Genomic DNA, 15468 nt, shown 5'->3' with positions numbered 1-15468 from the left:
AGAGTGGATGATTTTCCTCCCCATCGCCCCTTCCTAGAGCAGAGAGAGCTTGATGGAGAGGAAAATTCTGTTAAGTGTGGATAGTATTTGTGTGTTGGGTGCAAAAGAGGATGTGTGGTGTGTGTGTGTGTGTGGCAACACCTACTTTTGCAACATACTCTCTGGATTGGCCACACTTGCCACAGATAGCCCCTGGGAGAGGTTTGGTCAACAGCAAATACAGCCCTCCAGCTAAAAAAGGTTAGCCACCCCTGTTTTCTACATGCATAGCAAGTACAGTTGGCTTAAGCCTTTCAATGTGTTTTGTGGCCATGCTGATTCAAAACTTCTCCTGCCTTTCCTTTCTATACATCCCAATATCAGAAGGCCAATAACAGGACATTTGGAGTGAGGGTAAAACAGATGAAGAGTGAAATATTAAGTACCCCCAACAGATGTGCCCGTTTTCCACTCAGAATTGCAAGCCTTTTGTGGGAATTTTTCATTATAAAAAAAAAAAACCACAAACACAAAAAGTTGGGGGGAAGTTACACTGAACAGCTCAATCTTTATCCTTCTTTGGGGCCAGGTATTTGCTGAAATGTTATTGAGAAAGAGGAACACTGGAGTAAAGTAAGATCACATTTATTTGAACATACCTAGTTTACGCATTGATTTTATCATCTTTTGCTCTACATCAGCCACCCCCAACCTTTGGCCCTCCAGATGTTTTGGCATCTGCGTACCCGTGGGGGCAGCTGCCCCCCCAGAAGCTAAAAAGGAAGGGGGAAAAGGTATAAATTACAGCTCGCGCTGTGAGCTGTGGCATTGAACTGTTTTTTTTTCAGTGCAAAAAGTGGCCAGCGGGGAAAAGTGGTTGCGGAGAACCGTGTGACCGCTGCCTCCTCTCGGGGGGGGGGGCGTGGACATCATAGCCAGCCAACCTGAGCTGCTTTGGCGGGGAGGGGTGTGTGTGTGTGCGCACTTCGCCACGGTCGCCTCTGTCACAGGATCGGGCTCCGGAGCGACCTCTCCACGCTGAGGAGGAAGAGGCTGCAGCGGCTCCTCTCACCCTCTTCGCCCTTGTACTTGCGGGCAAGTTCGGCGGCAATCGGTGGTCGCAACTTGGCGTTCGCAGCAGGAGCAGAGCGGAGTGAGTCTGAGGAGCAGCGGCAAGGGCGGGAGAGAAAGCGCTTGAGTTGTGTTGTGTGCGAGGGAGAGCGTGTGTTTCCTCCTCCCTGCCACCTCCACCAGGCTCCTCTCCGCCACTCTCTTGGTCTCTCTCTCGGGGTGACCACCGCCTCCCCTCCGGGGGGCGTGGACGTTGACCACGCCTCCTGGGGGATCCCTGCCATGTCATCACAAGCCAATCGGGTGGCTGGGGGGCGTGGCTGGGCCCCGTGGCTTCCCTGCCTCCCCCTAGTTTTGATCCTGGGTACGCCCATGTGTTTTGGACTACAATTCCCATCATTCCTGACCACTGGGCCTATTAGCTAGGAATCATGGGGGTTGTAGCCGAAAACATCTGGAGGGCCCGAGGTTGGGGGTGCCTGCTCTAAATGATAGGACTATTCATGTTAGGGACATTTGGCTTGGCGTAAGACACTTGCAACCCAGTTAGCCATTCACAGAGAAAAGAAGAAAGGCAAAGAAGAATGGCTGTTAATAGGTAAACATCTATAGGGAAGTCTCTTCCCTATAACTGTTGCCTCCCTAAGCCTGCAATCCCATACATACTTGCCTGCAAATAAGCCCTATGGAACTTCTGAGAGGACTTGTATAGGATTGCACTCAGGTTCTTTATTTCCTAGGAATGAAAGAAAACCCTTTTACTAAAAGAGAAAATTACCATGGTTTGCAACTAACTGCATTAAGAAGGTGATTGCATTTAGGACTCTGCATATACTACTAGTTAAAACAGCTGATTATCCTTTTCTGTTGAACACTTCTGAAAACTGCAACTCCTCTTGGAAGTATTTATTACTGCAAACTAGCATTACCTCAAATAAATACTATATTTTCCAAAACCACCTCATCCAAACAAATAGCAACTAAATCAGAAGTCAGTAATTCCAAACAGGTTGCATGTTATGAAGACCAAATGTTAATATATGAAAGAGACAATTTGCCTGTGCATTTTCGAAGGTTCATAGCTTTGAAATACTTACCACAAACATTAGAGGTTGAAAAAATGCACTTAAATGTCAGTTTGATGGACGCCAAAAGAACATTTTCCACATATGGTTGCATTTAAACATTATTGGAACAAGATGGAAAAAGTAACATCGATACAAAAGTAAGGTTAAAACATTAGCTCTTAAGGATTGTGATTTAAAGACTTTTTCTTTTCAGTAAAGTCAGCCACCTTTAACCATGTGTTTTGTGAAAAGCCCTAAAATGAAAAAAGCTGCATTTTATTTGCTATTACCTGAAAGTCTCTCCCTGCTTTGCTCTTCATCTTTGAGAATTCCCATGTATGAAGCCCTGAAATGCTGTTGAACACTGAATAAAATTTATTTTTGAGATTATGACATGTTAAAAATAATAAACGTTGCAAATAGAAGCATGCACATAAATTTGTCAGTGCTACGTGACATCTTAGATAATAAAAACAATCGTCTTTAAATTCCTTATTTTTCTCATTCACAAAAGAAGTAAAAACAGCTATTTTGGCCCACAAGAAAAAAATCCAAAAATTGTGTTAGGGCAATACAACGCGGGTGGCATTGTGGTCTAAACCACTGAGCCTCTCGGCTTGCCAATCAGGAGGTCAGCGGTTTGAATCCCCGTGACGGGGTGAGCTCCCATTGCTCTGTCCCAGCTCCTGCCAACCTAGCAGTTTGAAAGCACCCCAAAAAGTGCAAGTAGATAATCAGGTCCTGCTCCGGTGGAAAGGTAAACGGCATTTCCATGTGCTGCTCTGGTTTTGGTGTTCCATTGTGCCAGAAGTGGCTTAGTAATGCTGGCCGCATGACCCGGAAAAACTGTCTGCGGACAAACGCTGGCTCCCTTGGCCTTTAAAACAAGATGAGCGCTGCAACCCCAGAGTCGTTCACAACTGGACTTAACTGTCAGGGGTCCTTTACCCTTTATAAATACCTTTATTAGGCTAACCTGTTACGCACTGATTCCTTAGCAAGTGAAAAACAGGAATCAAAAGGAACTAGGCAGGCTTTTTGTTAGCAATGGTGGAGATTAATTTTAGGAGTTGTGCCAGACAAAAAGTCAATAGAATGCAGTTGGAAGGAATGTTCCCCAAGAAAATGAAGTTTTCAAGTGGTATAGAATCCTTGTCCTCCAGATTAGAATCTTACTGTTGAACAAGTAAATAGCAGTGTTCTCCAAGTCATAACATATTCCCATAATACAGATTTTGGAATTTTTCTTAAGGGCAATCATTGCTACCTTTATTTTCTGTTTGATTTAGAATACAGTGGTACCTCTGGTTGCAAACTTAATTCGTTCCAGAGGTCCGTTCTTAACCTGAAACCGTTCTTAACCTGAGGTACCACTTTAACTAATGGTGCCTCCCACTGCTACCGCCGTGCAATTTCTGTTCTCATGCTGGGGCAAAGTTCTTAACCCGAGGTACTACTTCTGGGTTAGTGGAGTCTGTAACCAGAAGTGTTTGTAACCCGAGGTACCACTGTACCTTATTTAGCCGTTCAACAAGGGGATCCTAAATAGGACAATAAGGGTTTCACATCACTAGAAGATGCAGGAGGATTTCTGCTTTTTTTGTGGAATAGTACTGAAGAGTCCCATCCTGTCTCCAATGCTGTTTAACATTTACATGTAGCAATTGGGTAAGATCACCCAGAGATTTTAACTTTGATGCCATCAGTTTACATTTGACACTCGGCTACTTTTCCTTGGTCTATTTTTAGGGTGTAGAAGAAATTCTGAACTTGTTTTTGGAGGCAGTTTTGGATTGGTTGGGGTGAACAGCTTGCAGCTTAAGACAAAATGGACTTACAGTTGGTTGGAGAAAGCTGATGACATGGGCACCTTAAATAGAGCCCAGAAACAAATGGATAAATCAGCAAAGTTAGGTAAAGGTTCAGAGTAGTGTGTTCTGATCTCCCGAGCCCAGCCAGAACTTTGGCAGCTTTATCCTGGGCCATCTGAAGTTTCTGAATTATCTTTATGGGTAGATTTAGAGCAATTTGCATTAATTCAATTTGGCGGTGATTAGAGCCTAAATGGCTGGTCTGGTCTGATTTGTTTAGGTTAGGTATGGCTGATTTACCAGGAGAATATGGTTAAATACACTCCTGGCGGTCACCAAAACATCCAGGAGACATTCTGAATCTTGTAGTGCTCCTCAGTATGCAAACATACTGCTTTTAGAGAGAGAGAAACTTTCAAAGTCCTCTGTTATATCTGGAACCACTGCCTGCCAAAGAACACTATACTTCTTTGGAGACTATCTTCCAAGTCCTATTTCCATCTGAAGTGCTGCAAACATGCATGAGACACAGGACTTTCTCAGATAAAACATCTGGATTGTGCAACAGCCGCCTTAGGGAGATACATCTGATACATCACTGCCTGCTTTTTATTGGGCTATGAGGACTGTGTTCTTCCTGTTTTAATATCTCTTTTATGCTATGTTAATCTACTGCTATTTTAATTATTTACTGTTTGCTTCGTTTGTAATTTTGTTTCATTTCTGAATTATGAGCCGCTTTCAGTGCAGTTGCAGTAGAAAGGTGGGGGGGAAATGGTAGATATTATTGTAATAACACAGAACTGGGAAATAGCTATATGTCTGCTTGTAGTTTCTAAAGACCCTTGAGAGCTCAGAAAATTATTTTTCTTTGGGAATTCAGTGTGTATCACAATGGAAGCTCTGATCAGTACTGTATTTCTATTACCAAAAGCTGCCACCCAATAAGCTTCTCAATCTTTTCATCAGCCAGATAAATTGAATTCGTTGTACTATAAAAACATTCTGAGAAATCAATTATTGCATATGTGTTCTCTTCTAGTACAGCTCTAATCAACAGAAACATTTATCTCCTCCCCCCCCCCCCCGTGCAGCCTGTGATCATTATGACTGTTCTGATATATCCATAACTGTGAATGTAGCTTAGTCGCAATATGCACCATGGAAAAGCCACACAGTGGCCCAGTGTCATGCGTATGCACCCCTCCTCCCTCCACCACAGTCATCAGGAGGATATGAAAAGTGTCTGCTTCAGCTTTAGATTAACTGCAGTTTAACATTGCACCTAAATCCTAGTATTTACTTACTTCACTTAAGAATTGCTTGCTGTGATTTTCAATATAATAAATCCCAAGTTGTGGCTAACCTTAACTACAGGTGGTGGAAATATGCCAACATAATAAACTAAGATCTGAAAGTTGGTTTGTTCCTCCAGTTCCCCCTGCCTTTCCCATGTGCCCCTGAACCATAGGTTTAGGGGACTATCCAGAACAGCATGGCGCGTGGGTTTGCCATAGGGGCTGCCTCCACCTGATTAAACACCATTCTTTAAGAAGATTGGGAGCATTGGTTTCACCCATAATTCTTAATGTTGTACTGAAAGGTAAAATAGCTATTAAATGAGAAAGTTTGGCATCATAAATAGATATTCGGGTGGGATACCTTTTCCTTCCATCCTCGTGTCCTTATTAATTTGGCCCCATGGTGTCTGCTCTGACTCCAGCCACATCTGCTTGGGTGACATATGCAATAAATTTGTGCACGAGTTAAATGGGTCGAGCAGAAGATGCAATTCCAGTAAAGCTGTGGGACTTAATATAAAAAGAACTTAAAAGGTGCATAATCAGCTGGAGTAGGGCTTAATATAGCGGCATATGAGAAATTAGTTGTTTGGGTATATGCTCAGATTCAAGCTGGATAAAGATAAGATAATTCAAATAAATATCTCATTTATACTGGAAAAGAAAAAGAAAAGAAATAACTTTCCTCATGCTTGTGTGTGCGCCAGAACACACAAGCATGTGTATATATTTGTTTGAGAATATGGGTTTAACTCCAGTGGTTCAGCCAGAAAAATTGCTGAAAGAAAAACATGGCTGTAAGAAACAATACATATATGTTGTTTGATAGAGGCCTGTGCACACAGCGTATGCTGTTTCTCTTTTAAGCAAGGATTCTCAAACAGTGCCAGAACTGGTGAAGTGTGTGCTTGTGTGTTTATTAAGTGCCCCCTTGTAAGAAAAAAACAACAGCTAGTATACTTGAATTTCATTTAGCTTGAAATAGTTTTGTAGTGTGACGTTCTGAAGTGTGGAAAATAAAGAAAAGTAACTTCCTTTTTTCCCTCTTCTCTTCCTGTGATTTCTTACAGATTTGAAGAACTTGTGAAAAAGTTCAAAGTAGAGTACCATGCTGGTGGATCGACTCAGAATTCCGTTAAAGTGGCCCAGGTTTGTAATCCCTCAGATTAAATTAAATTTGAAGGAGGTAGCTGTTTTACAAACTTTTCCTCATAATCTTGTTTATCTTAGATCATAGGAACATAACTCTAGCACTGTTGTTGATGGGCTGTGTAGTTGCCAACAATAGTGTACAGTATAAGATAACTGGTCACCTAAAATTTAGACTCATTTTTTCCACCTTCCTTTTACACACACTGTTTATTATTTGTTTTAGATTTCTGGCTAAACAAAACAGGACTCTTATCTTGTCCTTCAGCAAGCAGTGAGGAAGAGTGGGGAGTGTTGGGATCTAACAAAATACAAAGTGTTTTTCTTCCCTCTCCTTGTGAGTCCTCTGGGCAGCTGCTGCCATCACCCTGGCCTCTGAGCTGCCTCTCTCTGCCCCAAAGAGAGGTGCCTCCTCACTCTGCCCCACAGGGGCCTGGGAAGCATTCACCTGGGGAGCTCGTAGCCAGGGCTGCTGCAACAAACCGCTGTGCAAGCCTTTGGGACGCAGAGATGCAAGAGGGCCTCAGAAGAGGGAGGGAAGGAAAGAGGGACAGAGGCTACCGTTGCGCGCGGCACCCAGACCATAATTCAAGGCACCCCAGGTGTGCCACCACAGACTGGTTGAAAACCACAGCCCTAGCGTATTATTAGGATTTTTTTTTTTTGTATGAAAGAAAAATGCATAAATACCATAGAACAATTTTTGGAAGAGATTGTTCATTTAAAGGAAGCTTTTTATAAAGCCACACAAAACTGCAACTTAGTTGCACTGAAGCAAGTAAGATGATCAGAGTATTTTCAAAGAGGGGGGGAATTATTTGAATTCTGCTGTATCTAAAAGTAGTAGCTACTCTAGTTTTCCAATTCTCTCTGATATAGTACGGGTAAGCTAACTAAAGGCAACCACTTGTGCCGGCTTTGTTTCTGCAGGTAAAACTGATCTTTAAAGGTGTGCGAGCTTCATTGTCAGTTACGTCTTTGTGTGTAAAAACACTGAAAACCAGTATAATTCATCCTTATGATGTATTAACATTTGGATGATAAAGTAATATTATCCAGGCTAAACTATACTGAAAGCTTTTTTTTTTTAGTAGTGATTTACTAATTAGTACAACAATTCACTTTTATTAGAAATTCTTGAGAATCCACTGGAGGACAATCACAGAAATGAAAAAATAATAATGCTGATAGCAATGGCTTCTGTGGTGTTAAGATAATAGCACAGATGAATGTCTGATTTTGAAACGTTATCACCTACTACGTTCTAAATTAAATGCCATCCAATTCTCGGCATAATGTAGATCATGCCTCATTTACCAGCATATTATTTGCAGTTAAACTTAAATCTAAGAGGTCATTTTTATATACTTAGCCTACTGTTTTGTATATACCATCCCATCCCATTTCCCTGCTGTGCTATCATGGCAGTACATGGCACTTGGCTTCAAAAATGTGACACAGGTTTGCTATGCCAGAATGTTGCTTCTCCTTTCGGCTGCAGTTCTGTGTTCAAGCAGATTGTGTATGGAAATTCCAAGGAGCAAACTTCACTGAATTTAGCGAGCCTTTCTTCCAAGAAAAGATGCGTAGAGTTACGTGTCCCATTGATGTTGCTGGTATTTAAGCTGTATGTACGATTGCAGCCTTAGGGCTGTGTTCAGTGGTACTTTCCTTTGCTCTCCCCTGCCTTGAGCACACCCCTAGACTCTGCTCCAAAGAGTCCCCCCCCCATCCTAGAACACATTTTGAGTGCACCCAGACTGCAGGGGCGAGGAGAGGAATGGAAAGGCCCATTGTGCAAGCTGAAGTCTGCTCCCCACATGCAACTGAAGCGTTGGATACAATCCCTTTTGTTTTTCTTTTCTTTTCTGCAACACCAGTGGCTTTTATACAGCCAATGTTTGCTGGAAGCAAAGATACTTATTGGAAACGTAAGCATAACTTAATAAAAACAATAGCTCCTGTTATAAACTCTGAATAGAATTCCTCAAAAGCATCGTAAGTCTTGTATTATACCGTAAGTCTTGTATTACCGTAAGTCTTTTATTACCGTAAGTCTTGTATTATAATAGATCCCTGCCCCTAGTTGAAGTAATCATCTGTACTAGGTTTCCACTTAGAGTGTGATATCTCTCTAAGTGGGGACTTCTGGCATAGATGATCTTTATAGATGATAGATGTGTTATCTCAGTATTGTGCCTGTTTATAAACAAGGTAGCATATTAATAGGATGCATACACAGTTGTCATAGGGATTATTAATTAGTCCATCTTAAATTGACAATGTGTGCCGACTCTTCTGCTCAGTGAACACATGTTTGTGTGTGTGTGAGGAGAGGCTAAGGTTAGAATTTTATTTTATTTTATTTTATTTTATTTTATTTGCCTTACCCCTCCATAATATTTTTTTCTTGCAGGCATTTTGCGGCAAATTTTTGTAGCACTCTTAATCTCTGTGTTTTCTCAATTTGAAATGGACATGGAACAATGCCATGTCGTTAACTGCAGCTGAGAGCAACAAAGAATTAATACACATGATGTAATTTTATTTTATAAATTGTCATTGATGAATAAGTATTGGCAAAAAATTCCTTTGTGTATTAGGTTAGCATAGCTAGGCAACATTGTAATTATTTTCCCTTGGAATCATAGAATGATTTATGCACTTCAATCATGGCATGTCCTCACCATGTCCCATTGCTGCACAGGCCTCATTGGTTGTGCCTCTGGGAAGTAAAGTAATCAAAGCATTTTACAACTCTCATTTCCTATGAATGGCTGAACAAAATATAAATAGTAAAATACAGTGGTGTTGTGAGCCAGTGTTATATATTAAATTACTTTTTGAAATATGTAGGTAATGCTGCCTTGTATTTCTAATAGGGCAACATGAAACATGCTTTGCTGTCATGTGTACTGTGTCCATTTTCACAATTGTAGCACAAGTGGTTGCTTTTGTAAATTCATGGTTTTTCCCACATCATGATTTTTGCATATCACACACACTAACATCATGATTCACGATATATTGCCAGGTCAAAAATTACCAAACTGATATCACGATATAGACTTCAAACCGGTTTTCGACACTATATCAATATATTGCCCAACGCTACTAAAAATACCTTATGCTTCTATGTTGATGTACCCTGGAGTAATGCTATGTAATGAAATGAGATTTACTTCTGAGTAGACATGTATATGATTGTGTTGTTAACTATTGTCTGAAAACCACTATATAATTTTGATGAGATGCAGTTTTTTTGCTGCTTAATATGTTTTGAGACATGCATTTCTTCCCTTCAGAGTTCTGTATAATGCTGAGGTCTGTAAGGTTAAAACAAAGCATAAATTAATTTTTGCCACCACGTCTCAGTCTGACTTGGAGGTTAAATTCTGTGAAACTACCATTGGAAAATGAATAGAATTTTCATTTTACTCATTCAAAATAATAACTTGTTTTATGAGCTAGTGTTAACAACCTATTGAGGTATTATCTTAGAAGGTTACTCAAGAGTGATTTAAATTTTATTAGCCAATAGACATAGTGAAGCTTTCATCAGGCTTCTTAATACTCACAGTTTTTTATAAAACAATTGTGATTTCAGACCAGTATTTATTAATCCAAATACCGGTATACTCCAGTTACAAAGATTTGTGTTCAGGATTTCTGAAGTTGCCACATTAAGAGTAGGAAAATGGTTTAGAGAGTTGTGATAACATCTTGTAAACTAAATTCTGTGGAAGAAGTTTCCAATTGTACTTCTACTCAATGCCTTGCAAATTCATTTGATTGCTTTGTTGTTGTTGTTTAGTCGTGTCCGACTCTTCGTGACCCCATGGACCATAGCACGCCAGGCACTCCATAGCATTGCTTTAATTCAAGTTTATCATTTTATAATTAATCCCCCCTTCCAAACAATTGTGAAAAGTAATTGGTTACTCCAATTGGAACATAGTTTTTCAATTAAATAAAAGCTTAATAAACCAAAAATTTCATGGAACCAACACTCTCTTGCAGCTTTTGGAACTATAACTTTGAAAAAGAATGTGTTAAAATAATTGATTACAGTACGATTGCATCTTATGTCCATTTAATTTGCATGATTTCAACCATTCCTGGTACTGACTGGTTGAAATTCTGCAAGTTAAAAGCAAATAAGGCAGAAAACTTAAAAGCTATTTTTACACTGGATTTTCCCAGTGCGAAAAGAGATTTTAAGCTCTCTTCCTTGCTTTACCAGACATGGGGGCTCCAAAGTCTAGGAACACTCATGCAGGGATGGTTCCAAGGAGGTGGCTTGAATAGACACATTTTTGCATATCCACAGAACCTTTGGAGCTGAACCCCCGTGTAAGATGCAGTCGTACTATACTGCTTTTCTTTGTACAGAAATAATAAGCAAGATCACTTATTTGGAGGTTGGGTTTCTAGCACTTCCTAGGAATGGCTGGTTTTTAGTGAGCTGCACAGTGTTTCACCATAAGGTTATAAATGTTACCCTCATTCGATTAGTAAATTCAGTGCTTTTTTCTGGGGGGACGCAGGGGTATGCATACCCCTAAACATTTTGTGAATCTAAGTTTGGCCTCATTGAGGGGCAGTATCTCAATATGAGTAGGAAAATGAGAGTACCCCTAAACATTTTTTAAGAAAAAAAGCACTGAGTAAATTTATAAATATTCAGAATCTGAGAGCTAAACATGTTACAGAGCTTAAAGGCGTAAAAATAGAAGGCAAAAAATAGAAATGCAGGCTTACCCAGATGCACTCAGAAGGTTGATCCTTGTTAGAGATCAGACCAGGTAACTCCTGGATCCTAGTTCCTGTGAGGACTTAAAAAACTGATGGGTAATATATTGAATTGAATTGAATTGCTACCTTAATTATCCACTTGTTAAGACTCTTGCTGTTTAAAATATGCTGTGTTTCACTGAAGAGCCAGCTTTCTGCCAATAACCTTCATTCGGAATGAAGATTTGATTCTGGATCTTCCTGGTCCTGGACTATGACTCCCATCAGCCCCAGCCAGCGTGGTCAGTGGTCAGGGAATTATAGCTCAACAATTCAGGAGGGCACCAGGTTGTCTACCTCTGCACCAGGCAGTAGGGCTGGGTGATACCTCAATATATTGTCCAGAACGGGTTATTACCAGCTAAACATTGCAATCTACTACAGTGTCTGAAATAAGGATGGAACCATACAGAGGTGAACAGGACAATGTCCTAGCAACTGCTAATACTTAGGGGACTAAAACAGATAAATGACAATATTATCAATCATCACACCCTCAGTTTCATCAGCGGGCAAGCCAAAATGCTAAACAGTGTGATATATGAATAAATAAGGAACTACCCAGAGGCAAACAGGACAATCTCCTGCTACTGCTTAAGGGTCTAAAAATGATAAATGATGATACTACCAATCACCTCATGGTCACTTTCAGCAGCAGGCAAGCCAAAATGCATCCAAATGAGACTTTTGGTTTGGGGCTTGGCTACCAAATGGTGGTATTCAGGACAATCCAAAGTATGGTGATGAGTCATAGTGAATACAAATAATCTGGGACTGCCAGCAGGCCTGCTACGCACAGAAGCAGCAGCAGCAGCCTGGCAGTGGCAGAATCAACAATCGGAGGGCAGAAGCAACGCCAGGCTGGCTGCAGGGGCACAATAATCAGCAGCCTGTGAAGTCTTGCCACAGCAGTGGGCAGGGGTGGTAGAAGCTGCGGCAGCCAGCAAGGTCTTGTTGTGGTGGCAACAGTCATGGCGGTGGCAGTAGTGGCAGCCTGCGAGGCCATGCAGTGGCAGCAGGAGACTGTGGCAGAAGCAGAGGTGGCCTACAAGCCTTGCTGAGGCAGGCTCCCACAGCTTCTGCCACCGCCCCCCGCTACCGCCAGGAGGACTTGCAAGCCCCACTGCTTGTGTCCCCACAAGGCCTTGCAGGCTGCCGCTGCTATTGCTGCCATCTCCCATTGCCGCTGTAAGGCCTTGCAGGATGCTGCTACTGCTGTCGCCTCCTGTCACTCCCAAGTTTCCTCTGGAAGTTTTGTGCTGCATTATGGAATAGTGGGTGGTGTGCCAGGGGGATTAGTGAGGATTGGGTTGGGTTGGGGGCAGTTTGCCTGCTTCTTCCTTCCATGCTTTCAGCATGGTCTGTGTGAACCTGTTTAGTGTTGTGGGGTTTTTCCTTAGTTTGCTTGGGAGGAATGTGTATGCTGTGGTGGGGGTATTTTCAATTATGTCTCTATGCAGGTGTACCCACAGTTTTGTTTCGTCTTCTAGAATGTATGGGATTATGTGGTGCACTTGGTTGGCAATGTAGTAGTATAGTTCTATGTTAGGGATTCCCCACCCTCCTTCTGAGGAGGCGCTATGGCATTTTTGAAATATTTGATTCTGTGGGCAGTCAGTTGACTATATACAAACAGTCAGTTGGCTGAGTTATCAACACTATGATACCTTAAGCCAGGCATCCCCAAACTGCGGCCCTCCCGATGTTTTGGCCTACAACTCCCATGATCCCTGGCTAACAGGACCAGTGGTCGGGGAAGATGGGAATTGTAGTCCAAAACATCTGGAGGGCCGAAGTTTGGGGATGCCTGCCTTAAGCCATTAGTTGACAGAATAAAATACCAAGCTGTCTCATTGGCGGAAATGTTTTAGGTATGTTGGGATGCAACTGCTGGGGAATTTTTCCTTAACTGTGGTTTACTTCTGGTTTGTAATACATACCTCCTCTTGTATACCATTAATTCTTAATGTATAACTCACTTTAAGATTGTGTTCTATTTGCTTCCCCAAATAAACTGATAATTTGCCATCTTCAAAGCTCTACTGTTCTGAAAGCCGAATAACTTTTAAAGGTCACATAATCTTTGTGACTTAAAATGGCTTTAAACATTTTAGGGATTAATAGCTTCCATATGGATACTTGCATTAAATATGCAGTGTAAAAAAGGGGGGTGTCTTTTTTAAATGTAGCTATTTTAGAAATAGATTAAGGTATTTCTACCAAAGTATTTATGTTTCTACAAAGGTTTTAGTACTGCTATCATTCATTAAGGCCCCAGACATTATTACAACGGATAATAGATTAAAAAGGAAACTAGATACCTTTCTTGGATCAAGGATTGCTACTTTTGGCTTTCAGTGAAGGGAAACATTTAAAAACTGAAGTTATCATATTGCAAGTCGTATTTAATTGCAACAGTGACTAGAACCAGATTGTTTTCCTACATGTGTCACAGTTTTCTAAAAAGAATCCTGCTTCAGAACAGGAATTTTAACAAATATGTTTTAGAAGGCCAAATATTTTCTTTGTCTTGGATACAAGAAAAACCGTAGGTCTCTTGCCATGGTGCTGGCTCAGTAGATCAATCATAACACAGAACGATTGCTGTTAAGGGATGAAATTTTATTGATGTACCGATGTCAGTGTCTTGGAATGCTGAAGTGGGTCACTTGATATGCTCCTACCTCTGAGATTTGCAGTAAGGAAATAGTAAGAAGTGACAATCAAATTTAGGTGTCTTGACAACATGCTTGTCTCAAAGTAAAATGGATCCGATCTTAACATACTCTTTTTCTCCACATGGAATAATTCCCATAAACCTATGCAATGCATGTGGAAAACATGGAACTTTTAAATTCACGTGGACTTCCATCCCCAAACCTATGAAAGCAAGACACAGGAAGAATCTGCTATCCTGCTCAGATATTTTCTGGGGAAATCCACATGATTTTTGATTACATTATAATGTCTTCCATGTGCATTCCCTCCAAAGGAATACTTTTAAAAGCACTCTTTTGGAGGAAAAGGTTACATCAGAAGAGCCCCAAAGTAATCAACTTGGGTTATTAAACAAAACCACAGAGCATTTCTGAACATTGGTGTTATGTTGGCTTCATTCCAGTCCTTTAATAAAAGCCAATTATAGTGACGTTGCATTTGACGTTAGAAGATCAGCCATCACATTTGAAATATTTAATATGCCATCCACACCTGGTGGCTTGTTAATTTTTAATTTGCCAATGAGCCCTACAACTTCATCTCTTGTCATCTCCATTTAACGTAGCTTTTTAGATGCTCTGTCTGATGAGGACCTGTCCAACATATTGTGCAGTGATATAAAAGTATTTATTTAGCTCTTATTCTGCTGTCTCTCCTCCTTTTTACTCCCTCTCTATCTCAAGGTCTAACCACCTTCCTGGCTGGTTTCTTGCTTCTTCCAATAGTGCTAAGCTTTTCAGCATCTCCACCAGACAAAAAAAAAAGTCCAACATCACCTGGAAAGCTCCAGGTTGTGAAAGATTGCTCTAGAAATGCATAGTTATGCAAAGAGAGTCAGGTGACACTACTGCATTCCAAAGAAGGAAAAACTCCAAAGAAGGAAAAACTCCAAAGTCTCCCCTTGAGTGAGAACTTCATTAGGATCAGCCAAAAAGTCACAAAAATATGACAAACTCTGGAATTCTTCATCCATCAAAGATGAAGTGTGGGATGAGAGAGACAGGTTGCAACGATGAAAGTGTTCTAGAAGTTGCAATTTGTAGACTCTGTTCCAAGATGGAGAATGCCAGCTAAGTCCCTCCCAGGTGCTAGAGATAACTGTTTGCACACCTAGGATGGCTATTTCCCCCCATTATTTGAAGGAAATGGAAATCTGGTTTGTAACCCAGATCTGTCCTGAACCTTAAATGAAACACAGTGGTTCCTGGGCAGTCTTTATTCTAGCAAGGCCAGGGTTTGTTTATGGATTATGTACTAGGTAAAAGAGCCAATGGAAGCTAAATAATATAGTATTACCTAAGGTTTGGAGGTGATGTAACCCTCAGATTCCTGTACACCTTCAGGCGGTAGATTATCTCCTTATGGTTGTAGACTCCAACCTGAACAGCTAAATTTTGTATTCTCCAAGGCACATAAAAAGCAAAGGTAGTCGTGGTGGTCAGTAAGAATAAAGCGGCCACATTTACAGGTGAATAAGACCTTTATTAGAATCAACGCCAAAGTCACAAAAATATGTCAATTTTTCTAGTTCCGGGGAGGGGGGGGGATGAAGCAATATATTGTTGCTGCCTGAATAAA

General features: G+C 41.0%; 1 protein-coding gene across 2 annotated transcripts in view; it reads left to right on the top strand.

Moving 5' to 3' along the window:
* Nucleotides 1-15468, top strand: part of ADK (adenosine kinase) — a 175778-nt gene that overhangs the window by 54662 nt on the left and 105648 nt on the right. For both annotated transcript variants that reach the window (XM_035138686.2, XM_035138687.2), the window contains exon 4: nt 6300-6378. In XM_035138686.2, the coding sequence (XP_034994577.1) occupies nt 6300-6378 (79 nt within the window). The remainder of the gene's footprint in view (nt 1-6299; nt 6379-15468) is intronic.

The sequence above is a fragment of the Zootoca vivipara genome, chromosome 5 (genome assembly GCF_963506605.1).
Source record: "Zootoca vivipara chromosome 5, rZooViv1.1, whole genome shotgun sequence".
In the NCBI taxonomy this organism is placed as follows: Eukaryota; Metazoa; Chordata; class Lepidosauria; order Squamata; family Lacertidae; genus Zootoca; species Zootoca vivipara.
Note: the sequence above shows the minus strand (reverse complement) of the source record. Positions and strands in the feature narration are given on the sequence as shown.